Source organism: Meleagris gallopavo, chromosome 15 (genome assembly GCF_905368555.1).
Source record: "Meleagris gallopavo chromosome 15, MGAL_WU_HG_1.1, whole genome shotgun sequence".
Lineage (NCBI taxonomy): Eukaryota > Metazoa > Chordata > Aves > Galliformes > Phasianidae > Meleagris > Meleagris gallopavo.
The window spans coordinates 4,917,209-4,938,503 of record NC_139418.1 but is presented as its reverse complement, the minus strand read 5'-3'; the positions used below and the strand labels follow the sequence as shown (position 1 = coordinate 4,938,503).

Below are 21,295 nucleotides of genomic sequence, written 5' to 3'. Positions count from 1 at the left end.
TTTATAACATATTCAGGCACAGCTACTTGAGAGAATGTCTGCTAGCATACAGCAAATATCAAGTTGTGTTCAGATAGTTAGGGCCATGTCTTATTCTAGGTTATCATTTACAAGTACTTTAGAAGAGATACGGAACAGTCTTATTTTTTTAGATAGTAAAAATCAAATATTGTATTACAAATTATGTGACAAGATTTTATTGTAGTTAACACTTAAGCCTTTTTCCTGGTCAATTTGTGTGTGCGTGTGATAAAGAAACTTAAGATAGTGACCACGCATCAGTACGTTGCCTTCAGTGATAACATTATGTGAAATACAGAATTGTAGGTCATTCTGTAGATATGTCATCTTCTCCTTCACCGTTTCACACTGCTTTGTCAAGGGGCAAAAAATGAGGGGGAAGAAGTTATTTATTCCCGAGTCTGTGCTTCAGTTAGGGATTACTTAGAGTGAGCTTGTTTTGATGTTTGATATATGCAGACCTTTCCATCTCAGTCAGGTGTGTAATTCTAGAAGAATCCTCTGGCATAATTGCCTTTAAAGGTCTATGGGAGGCTTTAAAATTTTCCGTGTAGTCTGAATATAATCTGAAGAGAGTATCTGCTGTCAGTTTGAATTAAAAATCCATCAAATAATGACTTGAAGGATTTTTATTAAAACTACTCCAAATATTTGCTTCAGGAAATACATTGAATGGAGAAGTAAGCAGTGTACATGCTGTTTGAATAGCCTGTTGTCAATTACTGTACAGTATCCCATTTCATGTACTGTCAACAGAATTTACTTGCTCGCTTTCTTTTGTTGTATAATGAAAAAGTGTGCTTCGTGTTTGCTTATCTTTGTGCATAATCTGTAAGGAGACGTAAAGAGCTAAAGCTTTGGCTTCTGAAGTCAACTTAAGTGAAAGCTTGCACGTGAGTGTTCACTGAGTTGCCTCTGTGTTGGTCATTGTGTCCTTGGGGGTGCCCTAAGCAACTAATGGCAAGGTTTGTAATGAGGCACTGCAAATATACACTGTGTCCAAGCGTAGTTCTGAAGGGCAGAATTAATTTCCTCATCATCAATTCATCGAATTGCTGACAAGTCTTCATAATGGTCTTCTAAAAGAATTGCACAATTTCAGAGAGAAAAAACAGATGAGAGTATGGTTGACAAGTGTCTGTATTCATTGGTCTCTGTGCCGACACTGTGGCTGCAGAAAAAGTTAGGCAGATTCTGAAAGAAACTGGAAGAGGACCTTCAGCCCTGTTCAAGGTTACAAAACAAGTGATGTGGTTGAGTTAGCTCAAAGCAGTTGAGTAGGTCCTGAGCTGAAGACTCTGAATTTGGCCACATCTGGTCTGCATCCTCTCTTCTGCCTTTTCCCTGGATTTCTCCCTTTGCCAGGGCTGCAGAGGGGTGCTGGGCGGTCAGGAGCATGTCTGTGCTGTGTGGGGCAGGCTGCAGGTGAGCAGGGTGTGAGGACTGGCTGGCTGGGAGGAGCCTGCTGACACAGAGCTGTGCTGCTGGGCAGCTGAGCTTCCAAGTGGTGCATTTAAATGTTAGCACAAACACAGTTTGAATGTAATCATGATGTTTAATGGTATGTAGCTTTTTTTTTTTCTGGAAAAAGAGCTTTCCTAATGGCAATACTTTGCCACTCTTGCTTGGGGTAAGAATCTGGAAGAATGCTCAGCTGATGCAAATCAACATAGCTCCATTAACTCACTGGAGGTGAGGTAATTTATAGGAGCTGTAGACCTGATAATCATCATTACTTTCATGTGAAGAAGATAAAACTTGCTCTGAAGATCTATGCAGTAGATTATGACCTTATTTGAAAAGTGTTTATTAAGACTGCTCTGTTAAACTGAAATCCTTTCATTAGAACACATGGTAGTGTGTCCTAAGACAAAATTTAAAGCACTTGAAAAGGTAACAATAATTCTGGCCTTCTCGTTAGCATTATTTATAGCTTAAAACAATTAACTGTGCCCATGGATTTGTTAGCTTTTGAAGGTATGGTTGTGTTCCTACTTGGATTTAAATCTGCACACTGCTTGCTTTAGCTCACGTGTTAGTAATTCCTTGAATTGCTTGGATAACGAAGCAGAATGTGCTGGAATAAAGCCCATCAGCATTAATGCCACATCCCGAAATTTAGGTCTTATTAATTCTTTCTAATACAAAACAAGTAGAATTGAGGCTCCAATAATTAAAGTATATTAACTAGCACGGGCTGGTTTTCTCTACTGATTACAGTGTCAAATTCAATCCTGTGTGTGAAAACAAAACAGAGCATAATTGTATTTTGTTTTTTATTGTTTTTTTTTTTTTTTTGAATAAGGAAAAAATATTTTCCTTTGGAGACTCCTGAGGAAGAATTAAATGTTAGCTCTGTCAAATGCTGGATTATAAGTGAATTCAGTTTAAAGTATGTGAACATACAGTCTTAGAAATTTGCCTAAGTCTCACGATGAAAGTAATGTCATGCATAAGAACTCCTTCAAAAACAGTGTGAAGCACCTGAGTACTTTTTGTAAGTGGCTGCAAATGTTTTGGAAGCATTCTCGTGATGACTAAAACCTGTCCTGTGTACCTTTCAGGGAGTAGCTTCCATATTCAGTGCACCTGAATGCTACAAGATTTGTTTTAGTACTAAGATTAGTTAAATATATATATGATAGTTTGATTTTAATGCTTTTATTAATTTAATGGAGATGACATTCAGTTGTGCATGAGAACTTTTTTCTGTTTAGGGGCAAAGTGTAATTGAGACTTCACAGGAAAAAATAATAAAGAACCCAACCTTTTCCAAGGGACAAGTATTTTATGCTTCAATTTTTAAGGTATGCTCAGCACACTTAAAAAAAAAAAAAAAAAAAATGAATAATAATAATAATTTTTCCTAAATATTACTTGCGGGATATGGAGTTTGATTTCTTAATGCACTTTGGATCCTCGGCAACAGTTAGGTTACTGTTGAGTGGTACTCTATGTGCTGGGATTATGTATTAGTTATTTTTCTTTTATCAATCCATTTCTCCAAGTGACATTTACTAATAATGATTGCTTCAAGTAGTTGCATAGAAATACACATAGCAAAAGTTCATTAATTTTAAGTAATTTTGGAAATGCACATGTGGCATAGGTGAATTTTGGAGCTCTGCTGCATGCTGGATTCATCTATTAAGAGAACTGCAGATTGCTTTGAATGCAACTGCACCTTGAATTTGTGAATCCAAGAGAAACAAAGGAGTAGGATTTCAAGTAATAAAGATGAGCTTGTGGAACAGTCAAAATTAAGAAGCTTGTAGAAACTAAGCAATGAAAATAGGTCAAAATCAGCTGAAATCCAAGGAATTTTAATGAATTTCTGGTTATAAATGTGGAGAAGAAAATGTTATGTTATTGTCAGAATAGTATTATGAGTGTCCCGTACTCTGACTTTTTCTGATTGGTTGATTAATTTGCTTTTTAAAATAATAGAATGGCTTGGGTTTGATAGAAACATTAAAAAATGATCTGATCTCAATTTCCCCTGCTGTGAGCAGGGATCCTTTGCTTCTGTAAAAATTTTGTGTGTACTTGTCCATTACATCTGGCTGGGGTACTTTCATTGTGGCTTGTTTTGCGTCTTGTCGTATGCTGATCTAGATGAAAAATTCTCTGCTGCCTTGTATATGTCTCTATTACTTTTATTCCATTGTTGTACTGAGCTCTAATATGAATCAAAGTTGTTTGGTTAAGCTGTACAGTTTAAAAACAGCATTTGTAGTCTAATATGTGTGTTTTATTAGAAGTTGTGGGTGACTTTTGTGGTATTGACATCTTACTTTTATATAGTGAGGTGGTTACTGGGAATGGTAAAGAGACATGCTTTTGTCCTTACTTAGCAAAATGAGCATTATCCTGGTTCTACATAGATGAGTAGATTTATCATTAAACTGAACAGATTTGTGGAATTTTTGGGATGTCTGGATGAGTCTTTACTTACAAAGAAGTAACTTTGAGAGCGGTATTATTCTTCATTATAAAAACCTAATTAACTGATATGTCACAATTTCATGTTGAATTAAAATGTTAAAATCTTACCATTTGAAGCACAGATCTGTCCATCTGTCTAGTGATGCACTTGTACTGTATCAGAACTAATATTAGTGCAGTCTAAATGGAGTCATGGAACTATGGACTAATTTATATTTCGTTCTTATCACTCAGAACTCGATTTCTAAAAGGGACATTTCCTAATTCTCAAGCCTTGATTATTGGAAAGTAGTCCAGTAGTCTCTTGAAAGTCTTTGATACTGGATATAAAAGCATTTCAGATGGCTAAATAACTGATGGAAAGGCAGCTGCCAGAGTTTTTCACCTCTGCAAAACAGAGGGGAAAGGTTGCTTCTTTAGGCTTGAATTTCTGACAACTAGTATTATTTCTGAACTAAACTGATCCAACTGGAAAATGGGATTCAGTCAAGGTATTCTGCAAGTTTATATATTTCCTTAAAAGTATACGTAGGAAAGGAGTTAATGAATTTTATTTTATGCTTAAGAATCACTATTTTCAAATAAACATTCATTTTATTTTTTTTAACAAAAAGGCAGGAAGTAGCTGAAGTTAGTTTAAAAATAGACAGAAATAACTTTTAATGGAACGAGTTTAAGTGCATGCATACTTCTTTGTTCTTTGTAATCCTTTCATGAGACTGAGGAAGGAGACTTGTCTCCAAAAATAAAGAACATAATTTTAATAACGTGCGAAAAATTGAGCAGAGAACTTTGTAAGTTGTATATGTATGTTACAGTGCAAATCTCTTCAGTCTAAACTTTGGAATTTTGCAATTTAGGTACGTTATTGGAACTTGATTTGTTGCTGCTCAGCTAACTTCCGATGCGCTTGCTCAGTTTTCACTCTACTAGCTTGTCCATCAAGGAATGGGACTAGGAGGGAGTTGGAAAATCCAGGATGAAGTCCTTTGTTCTTATGGTGGCTGAAATAAAAGGCACTGATCTTTTTATCGTTTTTGATGTTTCAGAAATTATTGAGACAAGTTGAGGAAGTTTATTACAGTTTCTTGGGTTTTATTATTATTATTTTTTTTTAATTACAAATGATGGAACACATTTGTTTTATTTTTCTTGATTGCATTCTAGATGTTCCTATAAGCACTAAACTCTCAACCCTGACTTTGTTTCAGGGAGCAACTTCTTCTAGAATGGAGTCCCTGTGAAGAAAAAGTGTGTATATATATTTATTCTTGATCCCCAATGCAATACTTAGGGATATTCTCTTCCATATTGCCTGTTATTTTGTATTATTAGAAAGGCAATTGGAGTTGTCCAGAGTTAGTCAGTAACTTCTGTTTTAGTCGAGATCTTTAAAGCAGTTGTGTTAGAGGTGTCACTTTCCATTTACTAATTGCTACAGTATGCGCCTCCTTATTCTCTTCTTCTTTTTAGTAGAAGGCTCTATTGTTTGGGTGTGTTTGTAAACATCTGTACAGTTCTGTAGTACCTGGAGTTCAGGTGTCACTCCTTAGCTAGCCCAAGCACATGTGAAGTTCAGAAATCCTTGTGGGTGGTGGTTGAAGTCTCAACCACTGTTCATGTACAATTTGTTTTCGAAGAGTTACGTATACATATCTACAAAAAAGGCATAAGAAAAACTTACTATTTTCTCTGCTTTGCTTTTTTTTTCTGTTTTTCTTTTAATAATTCATAAGATTTCATGCAAGTTAGAAGTTACTGAAAGACTTGGAATGACTGGGAAAATCGGTAATGGCACACGGATCACTTCACCTGTAGGTCACTGTCTGGCTCAATATTGACCTAAATTTTACAATCTGATGACTCTTAATGTATATGAGAATCTTTGTCAGAGATTTCTCCAATTCTGTTTCCTAGGAAATTAGGTTAAAAATGTTGATAGTTTATTGATTTCAGTTCAGGATAATAAAGCATTTATAGTGTTTGTTTCCAGTTTCCTTCCTGCACTGAGAGAGACAGAGATAAGAGACTGCTTTTTCCCCTGCCTGTAAGGCAGAACAGCCTGCTGAAGCTAATAGAGGCTTTAAATAGCAGGGTTGTTCTGTACTTTGCTCTTCTCCTTGCATCAGTAAACCTTGTGTGTTTAAAAAAAAAAAAAAAAAAAAAATGGGATTGCATTGCCTTTCTTTTTGAAGAGGAGAAATGCTTTAAAACATGGAGCGCTGGTAAAATAGCTTGTGAAGGATGTAGTAGAATGCTTTGCCAGGGTGATTGTTTCATGTGTGACTACCATGAAGGAGTGTGTGTCTGTGTGTTTGTGTTTCATAAATGTACAGAGAGCTTGAAATTTTGGGCCCATCTGCTGGATGGCAATTCATCTGAGGCATAACTTAATAAAGTTGAGTTACTGTGTAGATTGTAAATTTGAGTACTTCATTGATGTGGCACATCAGAAGAGCTTCTCATGCCAGTCCATGTAATGTGTCTAATTGTTCCTTCTTTTATGAGTTCTGCTTATAGAAATTGTCCCTAATGTTCATAGATGGTCTGGAGCTCTGTAGGAAAGTGAAGATGATGGTGAAATGATTGAGCATTTATTTATTTTTTTTCAATTTGCTTTTTTACACCAAATCAATCCCAACTTTCTGGTGCAGTTACTGTAGGTGATGTTGCTATGATGGCTCTCTCCAGAAGTCAGGTCCTGTTTTGTTGGCTTGTCTCGAGGGTAAGAATTGTGATGTGTCAAACCTGGAAAACCAAAGGATAGAAAATGTGGACCAGCCTGCTCAGAGGAAGACTTCCTGTGAGAACAGTTGAAAACAAGTGGAAACCATGGAGGGGGAAAAAGACTATGTCTGGATGGGTTTATGTGGCATGGGAATGTGGCTGTGACTGGTAGAGAAGTGGACTTCGGTGTGAGATGTTAGTTTATTTTCAGGCTTTGTTTTCTTTAGGTTCCTAGTAGGATCATTATAGCATAATGTGCAGTTACTTTCTTTTGATTTTTACTTGCAAATTTTTTAACAAACCATTTCCAAGTTAACGCTGCTAAAGAACATTTGGGAAATGAAGAGCTGCAGTAGTTTCTTTGGACTTGTGGTAGAGCTTGTGATTGTTGCCTCTGTGAAATTGTGCTTTTAGTCCCTCTGCGTTTTCATTACAGCTGTTTCAGGGGTTTTCTGTTCCTTCACTTGGTCTGTGTTGTGAAATAGAATAAACAATAAAGGCTATACTGCGTGATTTATTTTTTTTAAACTGTTCTGTTTTGCTATGGCTATGTGCAAGCCAATATTATGTTGCACTTTGGGGCAGCACACCTTTCAAACTTCAGTTCTGGCCCTGCCAAAACTTGCTCTATGGATGCTGGGGATTTCACTTCAGAGGTTTTGAATTGCAGTTGTATTCATTTTGATTGCTGTGACAGTTAATAAATGTTTACAAATTATATTTCTTAAAAAAAAAAAAAAAAAAAAATGATGCAAATGAGGTATAGTTGTCTTCTGAGAAACTTATGTTGCGTTCTTCTGACTTCTGTGTGAAGTTTCATTGCTGCCTGAGGTTTAGAATTTAAAATATTTCTGTAAATGTTTTTATGGAAGCTGATGAGATATGTCACCTGTGTCATATACCTTAAAATGATATTCCATGGAGCTTCATTTCTTTTTTTTTTCCTGTTTAGCTGTTTTTAACTTTAATTCAAAACTTTAAGATAAAAGATCCCTGTAGGACTTTATGTCATTTCTGATAAAAATCTGTGTTTAAGGAGGGAAGGAACTTCCAAGTAACTGTTAATACTTTACACAAGGGACTATTTTCCTTAATGATAGGAGGCATTTTTAAGGATAATGTTTACTTTATTATCCTAATTTTACACAGCCTTATAAGTGGTCTCTAATAAAACCGTACTTAAACATAATTTTCCTAGGTTGACACTGCTAGCAGAGAGAAAGCATACTATAGCATCTTGTTAATAAGCACATCAGAATTAATAGTATTAGATTGAGGTAGAAGGGATTTCATTAAGGCTTTAAAGAAGGGATGTGATTCTTGGACAGAGTGAGAATGAATAATATAAATAATCAACTGGTGTTGTTCTAAAGCGAAATGATCGGTAACGTACCTGAACTTGTATCTGTTTGCATGATTACTACATTTGATGACTTTTGAGAATAGTCTTGTATAAGTCTGAAAATTGCTGATGAACCTTCTCGGCAGCATCATCTTTTTATAGTAGCATCTCCCATTGAGACGTACACAGGAGCCCTGTGTAATCTCAGCTTCACGAGAAGTTCCTGCTCAGCAGCATAGTCTTCCATTAGAAAGAAACAAGAAGTGGAAGGAACATGAGTAAGAGTCAGGGTGAATGTACGGTTCAGGTGTAGAGTTATGGAGTATTTGAACATAAGTGGTTAAGAGAGAATGGTCTTTAAAATTCTTGGTGCTGGACTTGCTTGAGTTGAGAAAAGTGTGAGTCCTTTGATGTCAGTTACGCTTCTCTATCATTATAGCACAGATATGTTTAAAATGAAAACCTTGGAGTCTAGTATAGAAGCCCAGTGCCCAGAAGTTCTCAGCTTGTGGATTAGCCTGAATGTAAAGGAAAATGCTTGTGGAAATGAACAGCATTCAAATCCTGAAACGTTAGAGCTAAATACAGCTAATGAGAAAATGGGAAGAAAAAGGCCAAAAAGAGGGTTAGATACAGGAAAAAGTCAGTAAATATTAAATGAATAAATGATTAAGTGCTGGTGAAAGTCAAAGAGAGGTAATGGCTGGAGGAGCACAACTTGGGTAAACCAGCTTGACATCTTAGCTCTGTTGCTAGTAAGGTTAATAATCCCATTAACTTAATTAAAGGCAGCATTCAACCCTAGGATTAGAAAGGAAAAAGACCACCAATGGGCAATTAAATGAAGGAAGTTGTCATTCATTGCATGGGCATTTACATTAATCTCACTTCTATAAATGTTGATCTGTTTGATCAAAGACTTAATCAAAAATTATTTAGACAATTATTTCCTGACTCAAAAGTATTCTCTAGTGATAGGAAACTGTTATACAGAATCGTTAAAGCATGCTTAACTGCATTGTGTTAATTATGCAGTGATAAATTATTCTACCTTTCTTCATTAGCAACATTTTATCAGTAGATAATAGTATTGTTTGTTCTTTCTAGGCAGTAGAAGAGTAATAATGTTGTTTAGGCAATTACTTTAAGAAGAGTTGGTCTTTTGAAGTGGCCAGTTCATGTTAGATCTTTAAATCCATTTTATAACTTTGTTCACCTATACTAATTTTAACTAATTATACTAATTGATAACTTATTGGGTTGGGCTGTCGTGGATTGATTCTTTTTGTTTTATCTGCATACACCCATGACAGTGTGTAGAAAATTAACGTACTACAAGCAGAAAACAAAAGACTGGAAGTTAGGGTTCCTAGTGTGCAGCAGTCTCATTTCATGGCCTCAGATGTGACGCTTTGCTTCTTAATGCTGAACTTTTCCTGTAGAATAAGGGTAATACAGATTCAGCTCTCTTGGTTGTTCTGAAGGCTAAAGGTTAAAATTAGAAAGTTTTTTTTTTTTTAAATGGAGTGTGAATACTTAATTATTGGTGGAGATCCCTATTTTTATATTTGGGCAGTGTTTGTAATAGAGGAGTAGTTGTTGATGTTTTGATTATTGGTGAAACTATCAGAGAGGAGAACGAGACCATTTCACACATTGAAGGAAATCCAGAACACTCACAGAATTTCCTCCTGTCGCATCCATTTCTTTAATTCTGCGTCAGATTCTTTTTCTACTGTTCTATGCCTGTTTATCTTGGAAGATAAGTATCACTGGTATTACTACTGATGTTCTGGATGAGTTTAAGAGTGTTTCTATTAAAAAAACAAACTAACTTGTTTTAAACCTTTTGCTTCTTGTAATTGTTCTGTTTTCATCACTTATGATACTTTTTTTTTTTTTAAACAAATCTTTGAGCTAGTGCAACACAATCTGCTTCTGAGTGTTGGTGTTCCGTTCCAGGCTGGGAATCTATGTGGGAGCTGCTGAACTTTTGATGACCAGCTACAAATCTGTAGGATGCAAATAATATTTAGTTAAATCTATCAAAAAAAAAAAAAAACTGTAAATTCTATAAACATGCTATAGGGAGCCAATAGAAATACTAAATTAATTCTGTGTAATGGATTATTGAAAGCCATTAATTTCATTCCACTTCTGGATTCTGTCCACTGTGTCTGTGAACCTTGCCATTTCTTATGTTCTCAGAGAGCCTAAAACAGCCCACTGTCTGCCTTTACTGCCGAAAATTGTGTGGAAAATGAAGGGTAAATCCATAGCAGTTAGAGCATGGTGTGAAGCTAAGGCTAATAGAAAGCTCAGTCTTACCACTTCTGGGCTTTCCATTGCTCATTGATGGCATGTTATTTTCTTAATGGGATGTATCTTCATAATAAATTTAAACAGTTCTGAGATTTTTAAGAAACTCCAGTACTGAGTTCTTGGATGATGGGCATAAAAATGTGTATGCCTTGGCAGATAGTAAAAAAAACAAGCTGTATGTAATTGTTGCGGTGTTTGATTTTGTTGTAGTTGTGATTTTGGCTGCCCTTTATCTGAAAATGCTTCCTATAGCTTTTATTTATTAAAAATCAAAAACAAAAAAACTGACTTGTGGGGATTTTTCTTCCCTGCAATAAAGAAGAATGCAGAATGCCTATGAGCACTGCATGTCTTCCGCAAGGTAAACTGAACATCATTTATCCAAACAGCTGTAAAATAGCTATTTCAAATGTTGTACTAAACACATTTAATTACTGACACTATATTTTGAAAGACTGGCTACACTAAAAGGAAAATTCAGTATCTGAATATTGTACAAAACACTGTCCAAATATACTTTGACTTTTTGGACCAAAACCAGCCCAATTGTCATCAATGCTGTGTTACGCAACAAAGTATTCTTACTATAGTGATATTTTACTTAAAATTCCATTTTATTTATCTTTTTTTTAAAAAGGTGATCTAGAAGTGAGTGATGTCCTTTTTCGGTAATATTAAACAAGTGAAAAATACAGTAGTTGAGTAACCCTTTCACTTATTTAATAAGAACCTGTGCTATTCCAAAGCTGAATTAACAAACTTTGTCATTTCAAAAATTTTCAAAAAAAAGTGCACAGAATAGTGAGCAACATTTGAATCTCTAAATTGCAAGCTTATTGCCAATTGATGCTGAAAAGTACAGGCTTTTAAGACCTGTTTTGTGAGTTGTTTTTTTAATGAACAGATAGGTACACGGTGTACTATATATTTTGTGTTTTTTCTAATACTTTCTAGTATTGAATGTGCTATTGTGATGTTTTGCTCTAGTTTTAGTGGGTTATTTAGGGGCACAAAGTAAATGTGAGGTGCTTTGTTTTCTCTTGAACTTTCAAGTGATTATTGTATTTTGCATTCTGTCTGTTGTGAGCGACAGTTCTAATGGCGATGTATAATGTAATAGTACAAGGGATCATTAGAAAATTCACAAAAAAAGCTTGTAAATAAGTTCAGTTTAAGGATCGACTTCAAGTATAAAGAGAGGTTTAGCGTAGGTTTCAGTAAGCCGTTAAAATTTGGGTCCTCCCTCTGTACCTCCTGCTGATGTTGCTTTGTTAACACAGAAGTGGTCACACTTTTTTAAAAAAAAATCCTGTAAATTTTTTCTTTCATTTCTCAGCTTCTCCTTTTTTTCTCTCCTCTTTTTTCCCATTTCTTTTTGTTTTTTTCTTTTTCTTACCCTGCAGCAGTTAGTGTTTTCCTGTTCTTGGACTACCCTTGAATTAAGTTTTTTGCTACCACTTGTGCTGTAAGGTCAGGTAAATAGCTACTGCACATGAAGAGAGGAAATCTTACGCTGGACTAATAGCAAGTCCAAAGGTTATTAGGCACATGTAACTTGCTCTATATCCAATATTTGTATGCACATGAGCAGCAAGTACAACATGTTCAATTCATTGCTTTTTATTTATTAGCCATGGGAGATCTGGATCAGCTGATACACTACACACCTGAAACTGGTACTCGAGGCCAGGTTTGTTGGAGCCCTGGGCATCCTGATCCAGTGATTGGCAACCTTGAACATGGCAGGACTGTGGAACTAGATGATCTCTAAGGCCCCTTCCAATTCAAGCCATTCTTTGAAAATTGATCAGCTGTTTTACTATCCATGCATAGCCTGTTTCTGAAGTTATAGGAGAATAAAATAGGTGAGAAAGGTAGTTGAAGTCAGTTGTTTACTAGTTACTTTGCTGTAGATAAGTAGGTTTAAAAAAAAAAAAAGACGACCTGTTTTAGGTCTGTACCTCAATTCAGGAATACCATTGAGACAGACAGGTCAAAGAGTTTAAAGCATTTGTAACTCAAATTTCTCAATTTTCATAGCTTAATCAAAACTGCACCATTTTACCTTTCCAAGAATACGTCAAGTTTTTTCTATCTAACAGAAAAGGCTATTTAGCATTAAAATGAAACAAAATGTTTCCAATATAAAATAAGTGCAAGAAACACGTGAAAGAAAATTGCTAGGTCTGTGTTGCAACATAATTTCTTCACACTTCGATCCCCTTATGGTGGTGATTTCTGAACTCCAAGGGCTATTTGTTCATGATGCTGTGGGGCTGTGTTTTTCCAGTCTGTTTTATTCAGAGAAATCCCTAATGAAGAAATGAGGATGAGCAGAATCTGTAAAAAATAATAATAATAATAATAATTTTTTTTTTGCATTCAGAGAAATGTATTTAGTCTCAGATGTTTAGGTTTTGTCCTTAGGCAGTAGGAAAACCAGGAAAAAGAAAAAAAGTACTGTAATAAATATAAATATGTAACTGAATTATAACTAAAAAGTTCAAATCATCTGCAATATTTTAAGTATCTCAAAAATTTAGTGAAGTTCAAGAATTTTTTAATAGTATATTATTAAAATCAACAGTATTTTCCTTAGGAAAGCTCAGAGGAAAGCTGTTGAGACATTTCTCCGATTTTTATATTTATTTTCTTGTGTTAAGCACTTGGACTTCTCATGGTAACTACAATGCAGAAGTTGCACACTGTGTTCTGCATGAAGATGGCTAAAGATTGTTTCACAACCTTATCAACAATAGCAATATCTTATCATTTCCTGTTATGTCGCTACTTGTAGGGTGTTTGTTGAAAACTCATTGGAGAAAATTGAGGAAACAGTTTCATTTAATTTTGTCTACTTGAGAAGATGTTTTAACAAGCTGATATCATGGAAATCCTTAGTGTCATGGTCCTGGTAAATCTTTCTTTTTAACTACAGTAGCGACTAGATAAATGCTGTTCATAAACAATATAAATCAGATCAGGCAGCTCAAAGTTTAGCAATCATAAAATGGTGTTTGTTTTTTTCTGAACTATAATTAGAAAAATACCTTCCCGTAGAATAGACATTTGCAAAGCACAGAACAGTAGTGTGAAGTCAGCCAGAAAGCAGTTGACAGTTCTTGCTCACCTCTGTACTGTAGTCATCTGTTCCGTATTTTATAACTGCAACATATCTGAATTTCATGAGAGAGCTTTGAACTGGGGTTGGAGAGCCAGGCATTGCTAATCTGAACAATTGTGTGTCTCCACAGACTTCAAGCCAGGGTTTGAGCTGCTGTGTAACCAAGGGTATTTACAGTTTAATAAACAATACAGGACCAAAGCATTCAGCTGAAGAATACAAGTGTTCAGCCACTAGACACTCAGAGGGGTGAGAAATGGGAGGAGTGTTCTGAGTCTTTTGTTTCTCTTATCAGCTATAGCCTTAATCTAGTATAATAAAACTAACCCTCCAAGTTTTGACTTTTCTGGGTTTTTTTTTTCCTCTCTGTAACACACAATGGTAGTTAAAAATAAGAGGAAAAAAAGGGTGAAGTAAGCATGTTTACAGTTATGCCTCAGACGGCAGAGTTTGGTGGGTGGCACGAAGCAGCTGTTTCTCCCGGTTACTTAACTTCTTTAAAATACAGGAGCCCCCCACAAGTTTAAATATCAGAGTCTAAATGGAGCCAAGAAACCTTTTCTCAAGTTCACCAGCTCCTCTGGCCAAGTACATTTAACCTCTCACAGGGACATAATCTATTCCAGCCAAAAAGCAGTGATTTAGCCAGTATGTACGCCAATGTTATGGCCTCCTTAAATACGCTGTGTGAGCAACTGCAGTGATGAAAGACATGACTGCCTTAGGTGTTTTTTTTTATAATTTTTCTCCTGGAGTTGGTAACCTTTGTGTCAGAGGGAACCGTGCCTCTGAAGTGCTGCGGCCTGCTCCGCGCTGATGGGTGTGGGCTGGTACCTGTGCCGAGGGGACAGTGGGAGAGGAAATGTCTCCAGCTGTTCCAGCTACACGGTCCAAAGCTAATTCTTTACTTCCATAACCACATGTAGAAGAGCATGTGTTTTGTTCTTGTGTTGTTGTTGTTAGCTCTTGTGGGTATTTTTGTGGGCAAAGATTCCATTTCCAGCAAAAGGTTTTGTCTTGAGCGTTTCTAAGAACTAGTACAGACCTGAGCTTAGGATGCCACAAGAGAAAGGTACTGATACAAATACCAACTCAAAATAATTAGTACCCTGGTGGGTAGGGTGCTCATGGTTAGTCTATCTCTTGCTTTCTTCAGCATCTTTCATTTGCAGTCCATGCATGCTAACTGTGCATATATTAAAGCATCTGTGCCCCGGTAAGGATGTCCTAATTAAGTAGACTACAAGAATCTTTCTGGTCCATTGAGCAAGAAGATATTTGTAGAATTTTGAAGAACTCCAACTGCTGAGATGGGTAAATGGTCATCCTGAGGGACAGTGAAGATGATCACATTCTGTTGGTCACGAGCGCAGCACACACAGCATGTTCAGAGAGTCATTAGAAATGCCAAAATGTTGAGGTTGGGAAGGATCTCTGGAGATACGCGATCCAACCTGTTTTTCAGAATCGGGCCTTAGTTCTTTTTAACCAAGGACAATAAAACCAGTTTCTGCTTGCGAATGCATTGTTAAAGGATAATGTATGCAATCCTTACGCGTTAATACTGAATGGGAATACTCTTCCATTTGCTACTTTCCTGCTTGTGTAATTGCAAGCAGACCTGCAGGAAGAAAGAAATATTTAAATGGTCTGAGTATGCTTATCTTTTTATTGTTGCATAACAGGAGCAAAATACTATGTTGTTAATACCATATTGTTATCACTGCTCATTTGGAAATCAAAAAGGTAAGCAGTTCTGATTTATCATTGCATTTTAAGGTCTTCGGTGAGATGATCGTTTAGACAAAATGCAATTCTGATACTGAATTTAATTTCTTATTATTTTTTCTCCTACCATCATATCCAGGTAAATTATTTCAATTTCTAGGTTTATATGGTGCGGATATTTTCTCTCATGCTGTGCAGCATTTTTATTTTCTTTTTACAATGATGTGTCACGGAAAGCAGAGTAAAACAAAATGTCCAAGCGCTATTATCCACTTTTATCTTCTGATTTTATTTTTTTTTTTAGGTGATAGTGACTGATCCCTACCATAAGAGTGGCTTTTCTGAAAACATTCGACCTGACGCAGAACAATGGATATAAAAGATCGGAGACACCGCTCTTTGACGAGGGGCCGGTGTGGGAAGGAATGTCGCTACACTAGTTCTTCACTGGACAGTGAAGACTGCAGAGTACCAACTCAGAAGTCCTACAGCTCAAGTGAGACTCTGAAAGCATATGATCATGACACGAGGATGCATTATGGAAATCGAGTTTCGGACCTGGTTCACAGGGAGTCGGATGAGTTTCCAAGGCAAGGTATGTTTGAAGTCAGAACTGTTTTATTTTTCAGTAGTCTTTGCTAGGTGATGTTAATTTTCTGTTGTACTGCATTAGTGCTGTAGGGGAGTTTTAATGGAACAAAAAATGGATATGTTTCAGTTTAAGTTTGAAAATGGGAATGCTGTTTCACCTGACTTCATTTTGTTACTGCTTACTCTTACTACTTACCCTTCATCTGTTAAAAACTGGGAGAAGTGCCGTAACTTTCATAGTTAGCTACGTTAGCACAGGAGTAGGATACTAGAATGGGTATTTGAAATGAGCTGTCTGTGTGAACTTGTAAGTATGGCTGTTATTTCCTATGTTAAAAAATATTCCTACTTTAAATGTATTATTTCCAATAAATAATGAATGAACAATCCAAATGTTTTTAATTGAAGTAGCCTCCTTTTCTGCCTCTGTTTTACTATACACAAACTTGCACACACCTAGTTTTACTTTCGTTCTGGTATTTGTCTTCATAAATTATAAGACTGCTCGTTGTATCTATTAGTGAACATTTTTTCACAGGAACAGCAATTAAACATCTGGTTCATGTGACCAAGTAGCATGATTAAAGTGTCTGTCAACAACTGAATATGGTTGCTTACAAAATAAAATACTTAATTTCAATTAAGAATTAGACATAAGAAGATGAAGGCAGTGTTGAAGCATGAAAGTACAGCTCATTTATGCCCCTTTCAACAGAAGGCAAAACGTCTAGTACATCTTTAATTGCTTAAACTCTTTTTCATGCATGTATGTGTTAATGGCACAATCTCTACCATACATCTTTGGTATTGTGACTACTGTGTTCTGTGTGACTCAGGAAATTCTAGGAGTTTATCCCACTTCTGAGTGAGCTCCTGTATAATAAAAGGTCATTTTTTTTATACTTCATATGGTGCCATACAACTTGTTCAAAGTATTGTGCCAGCAGTCAGGGTCTGCCTTAACCTTTAAATCAAATTATCTATTAATTTGCATCCTTAATTGAATTCTCATTCCTTGTTTTGCTTGCGTATGTGTACAGACATTTTAAAGTGTTGGCATTGTGTTTTCTCTATCAAACATCCCATCTTCTTTTCCGAGGTAATCTCTGTTCTTGTAGGGTCTTTTTTGCTAAGATGTATCTACCTAGAGATTACACATCTAACTGCAGCTGGATCGTATGAGCTACTGAAGCCGTTTTCATTGTGCTTTGTTCAGTCTCTGTGTACAAGAGTCATCTAAATATTACTTTCCCCTATTTGGATGATTGATGCTTCAGCTCAAGTGCCTTATTTTAGTTTCCAGGTCATTATTCGGCATTTCATGAGGGTGTGCTTTTTCTCTTGATTACTGATTTGACAACTGCTCATCCTTCTCCCATTCTTAATGTGTTCTTATCTGCTCTTGTTATGAAGGATAGTGCAAATTGAAATGCTCCGAAGATTTTTTTCTGCTAGTCTTGGTTGTTATATCTAGATGAATAAACTTTAGTTTATTGAGCCAAAGTATTTTATTTTTTTACCAAATAATAAAAGCAGTAACTCCTTACTTTTCTGATTTTTTTTTTTTCAGAAAGTAAGTTTGTATGATGATTTTTCATATTTGAAAACTCAAGTTCTGCCTATTTGTGAAGATCTTTACTGATACGAAATTTGAGATAAGCTGGAAAGTAGATGTTTATTAAGATTTGGGGCCTGTTTTTTTTTTTTCATACATTGATTCTTTATGGATGAAAGTACGATTCATATCATTGGAAATACAGTTCATTATGTCTTACGCAGATTCCAGCTGCAGACATCTAGAAATTTATATGTGTAAATTTATTCTAAATTTGAGTAGGTGCTTTGATGAGGTTAAATTCTTTAGGAAATAAGCTTGTTTAAAATAAATAGTCTGTAGGGAGTTATTTTTCTGCGATAAAAAGTAGAACAGACTTTTAGGTTCTTGGCTAAAACTCCACGTCCAGTGCACGCTTGAGCTTTTAGTTTGTTGAAGATTTTTCCCAAAGTAGAAAACGTTGCTCTAAAAGTAATGCCTCATATTTTTTTCCCATGGAAACTGCAACAAAAAGCACGATAACACATTCTGATAGTGTTTTGTAGCTGAGAATTCACCCTATTTTTTTTTAACGTAGTCACCACAATTAGCTATGCATTTTAACTAATGGTGAGCAAGAGCTTATGTGCTGCAGTCAAAATCTGCACCAGCAGAGATGGCTCACGGTTTCAAAGCTGCTATGAATGGCATACCTGCTAGAAAAATTTGGTCTGCTCAGTCCATCTTTCATAATCCCAAACAGATGGAAGTGAGAAGGTGCCAAATCTGGACTGTATGGTGGATGTGGTAGGACAGTCCAGCTAAGATTGGCTATATACTCCATGATCTAGAAACTGGTATCGAGTGTGGCATTTTGTCAGATCGTCCCTTTGCCATCTGTTGCGCAGCAACAAAACGTAACGGAGTATTGGTGGGAAGGTTCAACTTCTACTGCCATTCCACCAATATCCTCTGATGTTGTGGGCCACCACAATAAAATAGGAGGCATTACTTTCAGAGCAGAGCTCATATATTTGTTATCCAGTAGCTGCACTGGATATCCACTAGTCAGTCGATCTGAAAGATTCAGTCCTTCAGTGGATGAAAGAGCATTCTAACCTTACAAGTTTTCATAAAAGTTGAGGAGTCCTTTCTGAATGTGGTATTTTAAGATGAATAGGAACTTTTCTACTTTTTGCTAGGATATGTCAAAAGCTTGACAATAGTTCTGACACCTCTGAATATTTGAAATATTTTACCATCTTCTGGTAATGTGTGAATTTTTCTGTATGCCAAGTATTTTTCTACCAAAGCGAACCAATTATTATACTTGATCATATACTTTTCAAAAAGAAAGGAAGTTTTTTCACTTCATCTGCTGACACAGCACGGTGAATGAAGTTATATCTCCTTTAAGACAAAAAGTGTAGTTTTTAGAAAGCCATTCTTTTAAGATGTTGCTTTGAAAGGCAACCTTTCTTCATGTATGCTTTGTAACCAGACTGAGCTTAAAAGAACTCTCTCTACAGAGTTGTTGGAGTTTAAACTGGATTTCAAATGGATGACTGCAAACATTACTATTCCACAGTTCCTCACTTGGCATTCATAGCTCACAGGTTTTGTATTTCTACTTGATCCAAATGCCAGGCTTCATCTGATGCAAAATTTATTAGCCGGTATTTAGACTGAATTGACTGCTTTCTCATTCTCAAGTCAGATCTAGTGTAGCAGTAAATCTGTGCTATGAAATTTAAGAACAAATGGAATGTATGTATGGAGTTACTAAAAGTAAGTCTGAATAGTACATTGATATTAAACTAAGTCCAACATTCTAAAATATTACGTTATTTTTTTAGCCACAGTTAACTATCTTGCTTTCTATATGTCTGTCATTGCATCTCTTTTTACTTGCTGAGATAATTTTAGTGAAGAACTGACAATACCTTTCTGTAATCAGCTCAATTGTATTTGTTTCTACTTGAAGTGCATTTTATATCCTGTTAGACGTTGTGAGTATATGAAGACGAATTAGAAAAATAGTACTGTGTACTGACAGTGGTTATAAACTGGTCTCGTAAAACATCCCAGTATTTTTATCAATGTATTCAGAGTATTTCAGAATTACTGTTACAGAAAAATACTTGGAAAGCCTGGTGCTGTGACCGGCTTCCCTGGGATCCTATTCCTGTGCCCAGTGACTCTCTTGGTGAAGAGCCGTTGCCTGATAACCAACCCTACCCTGCCTTTATAGCAGCTTCATACTGTTTCCTCGAGTCCTATTGCTCATTATCTAAGAGAAGACATGACTGTCTGCTCTTCTGCTCCCCTATGCGAAGAAGTCATAGGCCATAATGAGTTGTCTTCTCAGTTTCCTCTTATCTGGACTGAACAAACGAAGGGATTTCAGCTGTTCCTCATACTTCCCCTGTAGAACCTTGACCATATTTGTAGCGCTTTGTTGGGCACTCTCTAATATGTTCGTTTTTGCACTGTGGCGCCCAGAACTGCCCGCAGTATTCAAGGCAAGGCTGCACCAATGCAGCATAGGGCGGAATAATAACTTCCCTTGACCAACTAGTCATGACATACTTGATATGTCTCAGGATACACTTGGCCTTCCTGGCTGTCTGGACTCAATGTTCACTCGTGTTTTACTCGCTATCAACCAACATTCCTCTGATTTCTTTTAGCGGGACTTCTATTAATCCTTTTATCTCCTACTCTGTATAGTCAGAATTGCTTTCTCCCAGCTCTCTAATTTGTCTGTATCTCTCTGCAAGGCTTGCTCCACCCTCAATGGACTCAACAGTTCCTCCAATATAATCACCAAATTTTCTCAAAACACTTTCTAGTCCTACACTCAAGTCACATATGAAAATGTTCAAGAGAACTAGCCTTAAAATGTAGCCCTGGGGAGCCATGATAGTGACTGGCTGCCAGCTGTTTATAACTTGGTTTGCGGCTGACTTGTCAGGCCCAAATTGCTCACCCTTCACGTAATGCTTTTGGGTGTAAGCTAGAGAGGTACTGTGAGAAACAGTATCAAATCTTTACTGGGGAAAAAATAAAATTAAAAATAATAATAATAATCAGCTGGCTTCCCTTGGTCAACTATGTGGGTGATATTGTCACAAAAGGAGATTAATTTAGTTAGATAGGACTTTCCCCTCATGAACCTCCGTTGACTGTGATTGATGACTGTGTTGTCTTTCAGGTGTTCTTCAATACCTCCCAGCCTAATTCCATTGTTTTACTACATGCTGAAGTGAGACTGACAGGCTTTTAATTACCAGGGTTGTCTTTTTTGCTCCTCTAGAAAATTGGAGCAACATTTGCCAGTGGACTCTTAAGAGGTACTAGTTAAAATGTGACTGGCACTGTTGAGTGCAAGTGCCTTCAAAAGCAGTTTCCCAAGGGACCTTAGTAACTAGTTTCCTGAGCAGACTGATACCTGCTCTCCCCATATCCAAAGTTGAAGTTTTAATGGCAATCTTCCTTCTATCACTTAAGATTCTAAATATGACTTCTTTGTGGTTACTGTGGCCAAGACAGCCACCAACTGGCGCGTTGCTTGCTATTTGTTAGTGGTATCATCCTGGCTGAATTTGACTATTTGAGCCAGGTTCTAGTTCAGCATCTTGGGCATTAGGAGTCCTCCTCTGAGAATGTATGCATGTGCTCAGTTTTAGGGTATGTTTTCTAGTCTGGAAGGCATTGCAGAGATGACCATTGCAAGTAAGCATGTCAAGGTATTTGAAAATTCATTACTATGGAAAGACTGTAATCAACTAATAAGTTAAACATCCAGGGTAGTCAATTAGAGTATTACGAGGATTCTCATTTTTGGTGAGCGTAATAAAGAACAAGTATAATAAAATACAATCTTCTGAAACTTTTCATTGTGAAACTGTGTTGCTGACAGAGGACTGGAGTAATTAATATGACCAATGCTGGAAAAAAA

The 21,295-nt window shown here is 36.4% G+C and overlaps 1 protein-coding gene across 8 annotated transcripts in view; it reads left to right on the top strand.

Annotated features, from left to right (window-relative positions):
* TENM2 (teneurin transmembrane protein 2) overlaps positions 1 to 21,295 on the top strand; it is a 1,471,143-nt gene that overhangs the window by 985,847 nt on the left and 464,001 nt on the right. For all 8 annotated transcript variants that reach the window (XM_085236695.1, XM_085236691.1, XM_085236690.1 and 5 more), the window contains one exon: positions 15,514 to 15,804. In XM_085236695.1, coding sequence (XP_085092821.1) covers positions 15,579 to 15,804 — 226 coding nt within the window. In that variant the 5' untranslated portion in view covers positions 15,514 to 15,578. The remainder of the gene's footprint in view (positions 1 to 15,513; positions 15,805 to 21,295) is intronic.